At 34.1% G+C, this 15,649-nt stretch overlaps 1 protein-coding gene across 2 annotated transcripts; it reads left to right on the top strand.

Annotated features, from left to right (window-relative positions):
• The first annotated feature begins 759 nt into the window (after nt 1–759).
• Nucleotides 760–13,648, top strand: mapre3a (microtubule-associated protein, RP/EB family, member 3a). Of its 2 annotated transcripts, none has more exons than XM_048192261.1 (7): nt 760–904; nt 3,873–3,996; nt 4,347–4,492; nt 5,949–6,105; nt 9,024–9,157; nt 9,473–9,625; nt 12,965–13,648. In XM_048192261.1, the coding sequence occupies exons 2-7, from the start codon at nt 3,876–3,878 to the stop codon at nt 13,031–13,033; spliced, it is 780 nt and encodes a 259-aa protein (XP_048048218.1). In that variant the 5' UTR covers nt 760–904; nt 3,873–3,875; the 3' UTR covers nt 13,034–13,648. The 2 variants fall into 2 exon arrangements, with proteins under 2 accessions (XP_048048218.1, XP_048048217.1); XM_048192260.1 differs by having other exon boundaries at nt 5,949–6,147.
• Nucleotides 13,649–15,649: the final 2,001 nt, after the last annotated feature.

Below are 15,649 nucleotides of genomic sequence, written 5' to 3'. Positions count from 1 at the left end.
AACATATTTAAATCAGTTCATGTGAGTACAGTTGTTCAATATTAATATTATAAAGCGACAAGAATATTTTTGGTGCGCCAAAAAAACCCCAAAATAACGACTTATGTAGTGATGGTCAATTTCAAAACATTGCTTCAGGAAGCTTCGGAGCATTATGAATCTTTTGTGTCGAATCAGCGGTTCGGCGCGCCAAAGTCACGTGATTTCAGCAGTTTGGCGGTTTGACACGCGATCCGAATCATGATTCGACACAAAAGATTCATAATGCTCCAAAGCTCCAAAGAAAGACATGAACATTTTGGATGACATGGGGGTGAGTAAATTTTCAAGAATTTTTTATTTGAAAGTGAACTAATCCTTTAATGAAGCAGTGTTTTGAAAGCATTATAAGTCATTATTTATTTTTATTTTTTTGGCGCACCAAAAATATTCTCGTCGCTTTATAATATTAACATTGAACCACTGTACTCACATGAACTGATTTAAATATGTTTTTAGTACATTAATGGATCTTGTGAGAGGAAATGTCATTGCTCCCTATGCAGGCCTCACGAAGCCATCAGATTTCAACAAAAATATCTTAATTTGTGTTCCGAAGATTAACAAAGGTCTTACGGGTTTGGAATGACATGAGGGTGAGTAATTAATGACATTATTTTCATTTTTAGGTGAACTAACTCTTTAACTAACGTGCTATTATGACAGTACAAAGACGTGCGTTTAATGTAGGTGCTTGGCGCATGCGCAGAGAAGGCCAGTTTGTTGCAGGAGAGCGTGGCGCTGTCGTGGGCTGCCCGTAACTAGGCAGCAGCGCATATCTGGCAACCCAGATTAGCAGAGGCCAGCAGCAGATTGCCTTCTGCCAGTGTAATATCAACATTGGGAAGGACGCAGTCCAAATACAGTGAGTAGAACATTGTTAAAATATCATAATTCATCGGAATTCTTCATAATGTATGACATTAAATAGGCGTCTTTTGTCTGTGTGTTGTGTGTTTATGGCTCGAGCGTGTGTGTGTTGCGGGGCCTGCAGAGAAACTGTCACAATAATGGACCGTTTGTTCAACGAACTCGCATGTATTACATATCACTTCAGGCTCTAGTGTGCTGTTTTATAGGGTAAAACGCACAATTTATGTACACATTTAGGCGTAAAGGAGCCATTTCAATTATAAACAGAACGCGTTATTATAGGGCCTGTGTGACTCCCATTATAGGAGACTGTAATATAGTTTAAGACATCGTTTGCCGCAAACGATAAATAAGCGTCAAACAAAAATGATTTGTTTGTAATAAATACGAATATTATAGGATATACATATGACAGTCATATGACAGTAAAACGCGCAGGAGACAGTTTACAATTTATGCAACTGACTGTAAACGAAGCCTGTCACCTGTCAATCACTGCCATTTCTTCATATTTAAGTAATGCAATGCATAGGCCTATAATTTACACTCCTTAAAACTTTATTTAGAAAATGGACATTATTAGCGGCAGTAATATTTAAAAAAAAAAAAAAATTAAAAACTTTTTTTTTTTTTTTTTTTTGCCTTTGCCTTTGACGTTTTTGGGGGCGTGATAAAAACAAAACAAAAAACAAACATCTTTCATTAGTTTTTAGCATAGCAACATAAATCAGATGACCTAAGAATGTTCTGGAATGTTACAAAACAAAAGGACTGGTTTGTGCTTGTTTAAATTATTATAAAATGAAAAATATCTCTAAAACCAGCTGTTCTCTGACTGTAACTTCATATAGATTAAAGTATGTAATACTAATGTATCTTTTAAAGTATTTAAACATTACTATTATTTCCTGACAGAAATAAAGAGGTTAATAAAAATGTGTCCTTTATGAAGTTTCAAAGCCTCTAATTTTTGTCAACACAGTCAGATATAAAACATTTATATAATATAGTAATATATGTTATTGATTAGAGATGCACCTATGTATCCGATTATTGGCGACATCTCTGTGCATCTCTAATAAATATTAGCAGAAGCAAATTTTCATACTATCGGGTATCTGTTTATAGTTTAAAAACAGCCGATGTTCAGGGCCGATATATCCTGTCAATCAAAAGAGGGCAAGAAAATGCACTGGATTTGGGCTTTGTGTAAAGAAAATGCTAAGAAACCAGTTTGATGTTCAATATTAATAGTAATTGTATGAATTAATAACATTCATAAAGTTAAGAAATATTAATTTAATCTTCAGAATTTAGTTAATGTGAGTTAATATTAATTTGAGTAATGTGTTTACATGTTTATAATTGATACTGTGAAACAAGTTGATGAAATGGAAAGAGTAAAGCTTTTATTTGCATTTCTTTCAAAATATAATCATTAAAAATATAATGAATAATTATTAATTATAATGAAATTATCATTAATTTAAAAGGTATATTAATATTCTCTGTCGCAGCCATGATGTCAAGTAAAGAAAATTGTACATTGATTTCTAAAATGTATACATTTTAAATAAAACACTAAAAGTTATTATTAGTTATTAGTAGAACACCAGAAACAAACTTCATTATGCATTTAACATGATAGTCAACAACACTGTATTTTATATCGTGCTGACATTTCAAAACATGGAGCTGAAAAACTAGTTTTGTTGGTTATTTTGTTCCAGTACTTAAGAATCAGAGCTTTAGAAACGTCATGCTGTGAAATACACACATATTGTTTCTGTGTGTGTGTGTGTGTGTTGTGTGTGTTTTCTGCATGCTAAAGGTTTACAAATATCATTTCCATCGTGCAGTCTGCAGGGCGCAGCAGATGTGCACGGTCAACAACATCTCAGAAACACTTTAATCTGGATGGATAATCTTTGGAGGATTGAAAAACTTATAGTGTGATTACAGTTTGAGCTCTGCATTGATGCAGTCGAATATCACATAACACAGTGACACATATTCAAATTCAGGCATTTGCCTTTACCTGCTATGCTATAAAATTAATGTTTTATATAAAATTATATAAAAATGAATTAGATAAAAAAAATTATATATATATATATTACAATTTATAAAAACATTTATAATCAGGTAATATCATATTAATATTCTCTGTGTCACAGCCATGATGTCAACTCCTCACAAATTGTATAGAAAATTATAAAATTGATTTCTAAAATATAAACATTTTAAATAAAATACTAAAAGTGGCCCTAAAATTGTTAAAAAAATTATATAAAAAAATATAATATATGTAATATAATATAAATTAATATATAAATAATATATAAAATAAATAAATAAATATAATTTTAACAATATAAAATAAATACAACAATATAAAATATGTTTTATTATATATAAAATTATATAATTATATAAAATATAATTTCAGGATATAAAATATAAATTTAGGGCTGTCAAACGATTAATCGCGATTAATCGCATACAAAATAAGAGTTTGAGTTTGCCTAATATATGTGTGAGTACTGTGTGTAATTATTATGTATATATAAATACAAACACATTCATGTATATATTTGAGAAATATGTACAAGTATATGTATTTATTTATATTTTTATACAATTTATATTATATATAAATAAAAAAAATTTGTACATAAATGACATATTTCTCTTAAATATATACATTAATTTGTGTGTATTTATATATACATATTATTTACACACAGTACTCACACATATATTATGCAAACTCAAACTTTTATTTTGTATGCGATTAAACGCGATTAATCGTTTGACAGCCCTAATATAAATGTATATAATATATATAACTTGAAATGATGAAAATTCAAATATTTTAAAAATATACACTGTCACAGATTAAAATGAATGAAGTGCATTTAGATCCATAGTGACTTTGTTCCTATTGTTTCTCTTTGCAGGAGATGGCAGTGAATGTTTACTCCACGTCAGTAACAATTGAGAACCTGAGCCGACATGACATGTTGGCATGGGTGAACGATTCGCTTCAGCTCACCTACACCAAAATAGAGCAGTTATGTTCAGGTGGGTCATACTGCCTTATTTCACAAAGGGTTTCTGTCTTTTATGTCATGAATGGCACTCAGCTGCCCTAGCTTACTCTTATAGATTATACAGCACTACTGTTTATTTCACAACAATAAGGCTTTTACTTTGCTTTTGATCATATTGAGAGATCACATATGTTCAGTGTTTTTATCTCTTCCAGCGTAATCAGTCAAAGAAAAGCATTTACTTTGCACTCTTTATCACTCAGCGCTAATAAGGTTAACCAATCAGATGCATGCTGATCAAAGACTTTTTTCTTTTCTTTTTTTCATCATGCAGTGAATGAGCTCTATTGACCTATGCTCTCTTTTGCTGTTTGTCTTCAGGGGCGGCATATTGTCAGTTCATGGACATGTTGTTCCCAGGGTGTATTCTTTTAAAGAAAGTGAAATTTCAAGCAAAGCTGGAACATGAGTTTATACACAACTTCAAAGTACTGCAGGCAGCTTTCAAGAGGATGAACGTCGATAAAGTTAGTGGGTCCTTTAGCTTTTGCACATTTGCTTTTATATACATCTCATAACTGACCTAAAAGTTAATAAAGTTATCTTTACTCAAATAGAAAGTATAAATGAGCTCATTTATTAAAATAATATCAGCTACAATGACAGTTGATTGAAAGAAGGCATTTTATACAAAATGAAAACTCAAAATGCTTTGCATAAAATCATAAATGGTACACGAGAAGCAAAAAACTTAATAAAAAGAAAAGGAAAATTATAAAGAAATATAATAAAGTGAAATCAGCAGGATTAAAGAAAAAAATACATACAGCATTTTTTGCTTGTAATTTAAAAATTATATAAAAGTTATGTTTTTGAACAAAAAGCATCCTGTAGTAATGAAAATTAAGATTATTGCATGATTAATTGGGCCAATTAGATGTTTGAACATCCATCAGTTAATATTCATGAACCATTCCTTTACAGTTGTAACATTCATGAGCAAGTCCTTCACCTTATTTTTTTTTTTTAATTATTTTTATTTTTTTATACAGACATCTCTAATAAAAAATGAGAAGTTACTTTCAGCAATAACATGAACATTAGGCCTAGATAATGCGTTACATATCATTATTTAAAATAGTTATTAAAGGATTAGTTCACTTCAGAATTAAAATTTCCTGATAATTTACTCACCCCCATGTCATCCTAGATGTTTATGTCTTTCTTTCTTCAGTCGAAAAGAAATTAAGATTTTTGAGGAAAACATTCCAGGATAGTGAACTTCAACAGTTACCAACGGGTTGAAGGTCCAAATTAAATAAAGACATAAACATATTGGACATGGGGGTGAGTAAATTATCAGGAAATGTGAACTAATCCTTTAAAATTAAAACTAGTTCTACAAGCTTGGCTGATAATGTGCGTATGTAAAATGCATTGTATAATGTTTGTTAACTATTGGAAGTTATTAAAGTGTTAAATGTATATTTTTGTTTATCAGATGTTCATAAGGTGATCAGTCAGGTCTGCTGGTGTTTGGTGCCGCTTGTCAGGTTATCTGAAAATATTACTGAAACAAGTGAAGGTTTCTAATATTCTTTTTCATGTATCAAATATATCAGAAATTCCTAGGATAGGAGAAAAGATTTGATTCACTGATCTATATATAAATGCGCTCTCTCTCTCTCTCTCTCTCTCTCTCTATATATATATATATATATATATATATATAAAATATATATAGAGTTAAAATTATATATATATATATATATATATATATATATATATATATATATATATATATATATATATCTCTCTCTCTCTCTCTATATATATATATATATATATATATATATATATATATATATATATATATATATAATTAGATCAGTGATTTGAACATAAAAATTACACCTCTAGATTACAGCTCAGTATTATATTGATCTAATGATTTTTTTTTTCTTTTTCTGTTTTGTTATCCAGATAATTCCTGTGGAAAGATTAGTGAAAGGAAAATTCCAGGACAACTTTGAATTTGTCCAGTGGTTTAAAAAATTCTTTGATGCCAACTATGACGGAAAAGAGTATGATCCCCTTCAAGCTAGACAGGGCCAAGATGTGGCACCTCCACCAAATCCAGGTGAACACTTTTCCCACAAACCCAAGAGAACTGGTCCCTCAGGTAACCTCCAGATTCTGCCGCCCCTTTTGCTGCATTGATTGCTGAGCTTCTAGTGATTGACCGCGTGCTCTGCAAAGCAGCTGATTGTGCACGGGCCTCAGAATGATTTACTCCATGCCCAAGCTTTCATTAATGAGAAAACAAGGAATTCAGTACTGAAAAAGCTCTGTGTTACTGCTTAAAGAACTGTTTTATTAATATCAGTATTAACAAACAGTTTTCCAAAATCAGTTCCTCAGTGTTCTCTCATGTGCTGTCCTAAAAGGGTCATTGCTTGCTAAGTGTGACTTTGGTCAGACCTATTCATCCCCCAGTCCCTCCAAATTTTTTATTGGTCATTGTAAAGTTGGTCACCCGGAATGAGTTACACAAGCCATGCATTTTATTTTAACCCTCTATTGCATGCATTAAGAGGCAGTAAAAACATGATTAATTAAATTGTTTTGCATAAAATGGATCTCATTACACATATATAATAATAACTAAAAAAAAAAAAAAAAAATATATATATATATATATATATTTTTTTTTAATTAAATTCTTTTAAGAAATAAAATGATAAAATAAAACAAAAAAATCTATAAAAAGACAAAAAAATACACTTGTATGATTAAAAAAAACTTTCTCCTTAGTTAGCACTGTATTTAAAATTTACTTAAATTTTATGTAAATTAAAAATGATAGGTATTTAATAGTTAATAATACATCACTGCAGTATTTTCTATATATCCATTATACAAACACAAACACAAAAAAAAATATTTCCGCAATTTCCCGTCAATGTACCATTCAAACGTTTGGGGTCAGTACGACTTTTATTTATTTATTATTTTTATTCAGCAAAGATGCATTAAAATAATAAAATAATTACAGTAAACACTTTTACATTTCTATTTAAAATAAATTATGTTCTTTTGAACTTTTATCAAAGAATCCTAAAAAAAGTACCACAGTTTCCACAATGGCTGCTAAAAATTCAGCTTTGCCATCACAGGAATATATTACATTAAAAAAAGACCCACGCATATAGAAAACGGTTATTTTAAATTGTAATAATATTTCACAATATTACTGTTTTTACTGTATTTTTGATCAAATAAATGCAGCCTTTGAGCTTCAAAAACACCATTTTTTTTAAAGAAAATAATTTATATAACTGTTTAGTTATTTATCTAACTTATATAACTGTTTTAAAATAAATTGTATTCACTAAAAAATGTGAATCATATTTTGATAGGAGAGGCAGAGCAAAATCATGCCTTCATCAACAACACTTTATTGATCTTTTATGCTTGCAAAGTGACGAAAAAGGGTTGGTTACCCTGAGGCAACAGTGCACAATAGAGGGTTAATAGCCAATGACTGGAAACATACAGTCCCCAGAGAGGTATAAAAGTGGCGTCCTAATTTGCTGACAATCGACTGCTTTTTTGATCGTTGGGGTGGATTGGGAATGTGACCTCCATTTAGTTTGTAGTCACATCTCGTCACACTTCCCTGACTTTGGTTAAACCTGCCAGATATAAAGAGGATAACAGGCTTTTGAAACAGTTAATGTTTGATCACGCACACACACACAGGCTTAACCAAAGTAATGGGGTAACAAGCTGCCCAAGCTGGAGCTTATTAAAGGCTGATCTTACTGAACCTCTTAACTCATTTTAGTGAATCATTAGCTCTGTTCAAAAACCTGGTGAGCTGCCACCCTAGACCGCATTGAAAGGATTAGTTCACTTCAGAATTAAAATTTCCTGATAATTTAATCACCCCCATGTCGTCCAAGATGTTTATGTCTTTCTTTCTTCAGTCGAAAAGAAATTAAGGTTTTTGAGGAAAACATTCCAGGATTTTTCTCCATGTAGTGGACTTCAACAGTTACCAACGGGTTGAAGGTCCAAATGTCAGTTTCAGTGAGGCTTCAAAGAGCTCTACATGATCCCAGATGAGGAATAAGGGTCTTATCTAGTGAAACAATTGGCCATTTTCAAAAAAAACAAAAAAACTTTTTTTTAACCGCAAATGCTAATCTTGCACTCACTCTGTGATGTGCCACGCATTACGTAATCACGTTGGAAATGTCACGCGTGATGTAGGTGGAAGTACCGTGGTAGGACCAACTTCAAAATCTTCCGACATTGTTATTTTACCTTTTTTTTTTAGTAAAGGCCGTTTGACTTAATCTTTGCTCTGTAAACATTTGCTCGGTACTGCCACCTACGCGTGACCTTTCCAACGTGATTGCGTAATGCGTGGCGCATCGAAGAGCAGTGCGAGATGAGCATTTGTGGTTAAAAATTATATAATTTTTTATTTTTAAAAAAAAGACCTTTATTCCTCGTCTGGGAAGGTAGGTACCCGTTGGTAAATGTTGAAGTCCACTATATGGAGAGAAATCCTGGAATGTTTTCCTCAAAAATCTTAATTTCTTTTCGACTGAAAAAAGAAAGACATAAACATCTTGGATGAGTAGATTAACTGAAGTGAACTAATCCTTTACAGGCATCATAGGCTCACTCCTGAGGATGGGCAAAAAATTAGGCTGCACAATGATCTTATGCAATGCTTGCCAAAACAAGTTATTGTACATCTCCTTATACAGTATGTGAAGGCAATTCCAAAATTCAATGTGAAAAGCACACTAAGACAAAAAAAAATCACCCAAGATGGTGGGCAGTATTCAGAATTGACCATTAGTTGTTTATACAACATTTCAGATCAGTCACTTATGAGGGTCCATTTTGGCCCACTATGGTTTGGAACAGAGCTACAGTAAATGTGTTTAAAGAAGCTGAAAGAAATGGCAAAAACCTAAAATTGCATGGATTTTACTCAACAGCTTTCTATTGTAGCTAAATATAAAACATTACCAATTTCAGGTCCTCAGAGAACATCGCCAACAGTACCTAAAAACATGCCCACACCACAGAGGGTGACCACCACCATAAGGAAGAACCCCACACATGCCCGAAACGGGGCAAGCGATGCTGAAATCATGGAGCTTAATCAACAGGTAGAGTCCCCGGGAGGGTAAGGAAGTCTTACTCTACCTTGGAATACTTTGGATTGAAGATATAAATTTGTATAGAAAGAAGAGTGTTGGTAGATTTTGCATATGTCATTTTTATCTTTCTTTTCTTTCATTTTCTTCAGACCATTCCTGATCTCCTATCCCACCTGTTCAGATAACCGCATTTGATTTAATATTCTGGATATAGATTGTCTTGTCATAATAAGCATACTAACTTTCTCCCATTAAGGAATGGTCATCTTCTGATGAGTAGTGACTTACATTTTGTTCTTTGTCTTTTACTTTGTTTGTTTGAAGTTGATGGAGCTGAAGTTAACTGTGGACGGTCTGGAAAAGGAGAGAGATTTCTACTTCAGCAAACTTCGAGACATTGAACTGATCTGTCAAGAACACGAGACCGAAAACGACCCCATTATCAGTAGGATAATTGACATTCTGTATGCCACAGAGGTACTGCCAATGACATTTCTTTATATGTTCTTTAATAGTACAAACCCGATTCCAAAAAAGTTGGGACACTGTACAAATTGTGAATAAAAAAGGAATGCAATAATTTACAAATCTCATAAACTTATATTTTATTCACAGTAGAATATAGATAACATATCAAATGTTGAAAGTGAAACATTTTGAAATGTCATGCCAAATATTGGCTCATTTTGGATTTCATGAGAGCTACACATTCCAAAAAAGTTGGGACAGGTAGCAATAAGAGGCCGGAAAAGTTAAATGTACATATAAGGAACAGCTGGAGGACCAATTTGCAACTTATTATGTCAATTGGCAACATGATTGGGTATAAAAAGAGCCTCTCAGAGTGGCAGTGTCTCTCAGAAGTCAAGATGGGCAGAGGATCACCAATTCCCCCAATGCTGCGGCGAAAAATAGTGGAGCAATATCAGAAAGGAGTTTCTCAGAGAAAAACTGCAAAGAGTTTGAAGTTATCATCATCTACAGTGCATAATATCTTCCAAAGATTCAGAGAATCTGGAACAATCTCTGTGCGTAAGGGTCAAGGCCGGAAAACCATACTGGATGCCCGTGATCTTCGGGCCCTTAGACGGCACTGCATCGCATACAGGAATGCTACTGTAATGGAAATCACAACATGGGCTCAGGAATACTTCCAGAAAACATTGTCGGTGAACACAATCCACCATGCCATTCGCCGTTGCCAGCTAAAACTCTATAGGTAAAAAAAGAAGCCATATCTAAACATGATCCAGAAGCGCAGGCGTTTTCTCTGGACCAAGGCTCATTTAAAATGGACTGTGGCAAAGTGGAAAACTGTTCTGTGGTCAGACGAATCCAAATTTGAAGTTCTTTTTGGAAAACTGGGACGCCATGTCATCCGGACTAAAGAGGACAATCAGCGTTATCAGCGCTCAGTTCAGAAGCCTGCATCTCTGATGGTATGGGGTTGCATGAGTGCGTGTGGCATGGGCAGCTTACACATCTGGAAAGGTACCATCAATGCTGAAAGGTATATCCAAGTTCTAGAACAACATATGCTCCCATCCAGACGTCGTCTCTTTCAGGGAAGACCTTGCATTTTCCAACATGACAATGCCAGACCACATACTGCATCAATTACAACATCATGGCTGCGTAGAAGAAGGATCCGGGTATTGAAATGGCCAGCCTGCAGTCCAGATCTTTCACCCATAGAAAACATTAAGAGGAAGATGCGCCGAAGAAGACCTAAGACAGTTGAGCAACTAGAAGCCTGTATTAGACAAGAATGGGACAACATTCCTATTCCTAAACTTGAGCAACTTGTCTCCTCAGTCCCCAGACGTTTGCAGACTGTTATAAAAAGAAGAGGGGATGCCACACAGTGGTAAACATGGCCTTGTCCCAACTTTTTTGCGATGTGTTGATGCCATGAAATTTAAAATCAACTTATTTTTCCCTTAAAATGATACATTTTCTCAGTTTAAACATTTGATATGTCATCTATGTTGTATTCTGAAAAAAAAATATTGAAATTTGAAACTTCCACATCATTGAATTCTGTTTTTATTCACAATTTGTACAGATTTTGCAATCAGGTTTGTAATTTGACGGATGTTAACCGTGTTCAGTTTACAGTTTTTACACGTGATATCCAGTTATTTCAATAGGAATCAATGCTGTTGGGAATTTTGTGTCAGGGCAAAAGATATCCCCATGCAGATTTCAAGTAGGTCACGCAGATTCACCGCATTGACCAACAGATATCTTAATATATTACATATAATTTTGTGTTATGCTTGTTAGTCTTCGCCATCTTGGAAATTTGAATTTGAGTGACATTCAACTATCTGAAATGAGGCAAAAGCTATTGTCAGTTCCAATGTATTGACAACAGTATATGAATATATGAAAAATGCCAAGCTGAGGCTTCAGAATCAGATTAAATTAATTGAAACAGACACGAGATGAATCTCGAAATTAACATACCAGTCCTAATGCTATTGTTGCTACTCATGTTTTCATTAGAGCCACTATTAAATTAACAAAATTAGTCTAATAACAGTCTTCAGAAACCTTAATGGGCAGTTAAAAACATTTGCATTATTCAAAATGTTACTTAATTTTATACTGCCATTGATATTCAGTATGGGGCTGTTTACACGACACCATTTTCAACTAAAAACTGAAAACTTTTTGAAGGTAGAAGCAATGAGCTCCTGGAAATGAATTACATATTAACAATAATTAGGATATAAAGAAATTTGGGAATGTGCATGTTGATCCAGATATTGCGTCATCTGAAGTTTACAAGGAGAAGATAACGGTATTGTTTTTAAAAACTTTGTACTTTGAAGCTAAAAACTAAGTACTTTGAAACCCGTTTTCAAAAATTTCAAAACGCGTAAACAGTTTTCAGTTTTTAGTTGAAAATGGTGACACCATTTTGCTAATGATGAATTAGCATATGTAATTCATTATTTCCAGGAGCTCATTGCTTCTACCTTCAATTAAACTGCTAACAGTGATTGTAATTATATTAAATTGCCTAAATTATTACATTATTAGCTAACTGCATTCTCTAAATTGCAATGATGACTTGCATTCTCTGTAAAGCTGCTTTGAAAGGATATGTATTGTGAAAAGCTCTATACAAATAAATGTGAATTGAATTGAATTGAACTACTATAAAAAAACACGTATCTGTGAAACCGCTGATGCCTTGCACATGCGTATTACATGTTTGTGTGTTTGGAGCGAGTGCTCTGTAAAAGACAAAGGGACATTGCCAACTACTGGCCTGGCATGCACAATACATCTTTTTTTTTTTTTTTACCTCGTTGTCTTGTAAAAGTACCCTATATTCTATATCGCCCAGGCCTACTTCTCATTAGATATTGGCAAACCTTTGCAAAAAACAAACGAACAAAACAAAAAACATCAGTTGACCTCTTGTGTATTTACGAAAGCATGGAAGAATTCAATGTTTAAATATAAGGTGCGTCCAAATGTATGTACTTATGCACTATTCTATGCTGTTTTGTAGTATAAATAATGTGAGTAGTGTGTCCACACTGGGAAAAAAAAATGCTTATGCACTTAATTATCCAAAAAAATGAAGTGTGTAATGTTGGACACTTCATGCACTCAGATGTTTCAGCTTTAATTACGTAGTGGAGGGGGAGGAGCAAACAGACTCAGATGATGACAGAATCACCTTTCATACACTACACAGTTGAGTGCATAAGTACATAGTATATTACTGTAGCGTATTGTGCATTATTTGGGACGCAATTTTAGTGATCATTCTAAAATACATGCAAATTTTTCATACAGGATGGCTTTGCACCGCCAGAAGACGATGAAATAGACGAGCAGGCCCACTTGGACCAGGACGAATACTGAGCAGCCTCCTTTTCTCTTCTACATCGTCGTGATCCTTTACCATTTCCTCTCCCCACCACTTTGAATGACTCCCCCCTCTCGCACGCTGTTAATATCCCCTCAGTTTCCTACAAATGAATTGGCTCACCATATATACTCTATCTGTTTGTCCTCCGACGCTGATTTATGCACTACATACGTATCAACAAACACTCGCCGTTCTCACCCCCATCCAGATTGTAGCACCAACAATGACACATCCTAGCCGTCTCAGCATGTTTTACATATCGACATAGAGAATGAACAAAAATAAAAGGTATCATAGATTGTGGGTAGCACAACGGACTGAAAAAAACATGTAAATATTTTGACGGGAATAGAGAAGAAAATTGTCGCCTGGAATGCAGTTATTCATTGTGAGATTTTCATACGCATTTTCTTTGAGGTCTGTTTTGGCTCCATTCAGTATGAAATGATCAGTATCACGCCATCCATTTGAGCCTCCAGCTTCAGTCTGCCTCTCTCACTGACTGTACACTGTTATCATTTACTCATTCTCACATCGTTCCAAACCTGTATGACTTTCATCTGTGGAACAAATGAAAAAAAAAAAAAAAGACAATTTGTATAAAAAGGTCACACTTTTCCATACAATTCCAGTGAATGTGGATAAAAGCCCGTTCACAACAAGAACGATAACTATAATGAAAAATATATTTGCGTCCACACCAACAAACGATAACGGTCTGCTTATTGTAAGCTCACGCGCTGCTGTTTCAAAGTGTTTACAACATGTTTTTCCTTTTCTTGTTGCATTTACACGGCTTTAACCATGCAGATGTCCTCAGCATGCTATGTTTCGAAGTGTTTCTCAACCAGGGGTCCGTGGACCCCTAGTGGTCCTTGAAGTAATGCCAGGGGGTCCTGGCATTGAATATTTGCATATTTTGACATTTGACATGTTCCCATAAAAGAAGATAATATATAACTGACGATATGACTTAATATTGGACGAGTCAACTAACGTAGTAGTAAATTATACTTGATTGCATTTGGTCGTCACAAAGACATTAATGATACCAATGAGCCAATATTATTCTGGGGTCCTTGAGGGCGGTTCTAAATACGACAGAGGTCCATTACTCAAAAACGGTTGAGATTCACTCTAATCTAACTGTGGATTTAGCTGACAAAGTCAATATAGTGAAATAAAAACAGGGCTTAGTCTTTTTCACTGTAACTTAAAAGGAAGCAAGCAGTCTCTTTAAATCAAATTCTCCAAAGCTTTTAATTAAATTTTATATTTAAAATATTAGATTTTATATTTAAAATCACCAAAGAAATCTGACAGCAGCTTTGGAATTTTGTTTCTAAACTCTCAAATCATGACAAAAAAAAGGCATTTTTCAGGCTGGATCAAGCTAATGAATATACACAGTCCCAAGTGCGCGTCTGTTTCTATAGGAACCGGAGCTTATAACGACCGCTGCAGTGACGCAATGACTTTACTGATCGGTGATTGGCTCTTATTTAGAAGGCGGGACTTATTCCGCCATATTGCGCGTTGCACTGTCTCCCATTCATAATAATACGAGTGCACCGTCTTTCTATATAAAGTCTTTGTCGTTATCTTTATAGTTATCGTTCTTGGTGTGAATGGGCATTTAAGGCTTCAAAAAGAACACAAATGCACCTTAAAGGGTTAGTTCACCCAAAAATAAAAAAAATGATGTCATTAATGACTCACCCTCATGTCGTTCCAAACCCGTAAGAGTAAGACCTCCGTTCATCTTCGGAACACAGTTTAAGATATTTCAGATTTAGTCCGAGAGCTTTCTGTCCCTCCATTGAAAATGTATGTACGGTATACTGTCCATGTCCAGAAAGGTAATAAAAACATCATCAAAGTAGTTCATGTGACATCAGAGGGTTAGTTAGAATTTTTTGAAGCATCGAAAATACATTTTGGTCCAAAAATAACAAAAACTACGACTTTATTCAGCATTGTCTTCTCTACTGGAATCCTTTCCATTGAATTAATTCCATTGAATTGATTCCACTGAACTGATTCCATTGAATCATCTGTCGGCGTTGGTAATGCACTTTTACGTCACCGTGGTTGTTTTTGGCGATTAGGACATCCGCGACATTTTGAAGCATCGAAAATACATTTTGGTTCAAAAATAACAAAAACTACGACTTTATTCAGCATTGTCTTCTCTTCCGGGTCTGTTGTCAATTCGCGTTCACGACTCTTCTTCTTCTTCTTCTTCTTCTTCTTTCCTGTTTTTTTGGCGGTTGGCATCCAGCTTATTGGTGCATTGCCGCCCCCTTCTGCTCCGGAGTGTGGTCCGGAAGAGAAGACAATGCTGAATAAAGTCGTAGTTTTTGTTATTTTTGGACCAAAATGTATTTTCAATGCTTCAAAAACTTCTAACTAACCCTCTGATGTCACATGGACAACTTTGATGATGTTTTTATTACCTTTCTGGACATGGACAGTATACCGTACATACATTTTCAATGGAGGGACAGAAAGCTCTCGGACTAAATCTAAAATATCTTAATTTGTGTTCCGAAGATGAACGGAGGTCTTACGGGTTTGGAACGACATGAGGGTGAGTAATAAATGACAGA

Source organism: Megalobrama amblycephala, linkage group LG5 (genome assembly GCF_018812025.1).
Source record: "Megalobrama amblycephala isolate DHTTF-2021 linkage group LG5, ASM1881202v1, whole genome shotgun sequence".
Classification (NCBI taxonomy): Eukaryota; Metazoa; Chordata; class Actinopteri; order Cypriniformes; family Xenocyprididae; genus Megalobrama; species Megalobrama amblycephala.
The sequence above is the reverse complement of the archived record's forward strand: the minus strand, read 5'-3'. Positions and strand labels throughout refer to the sequence as shown.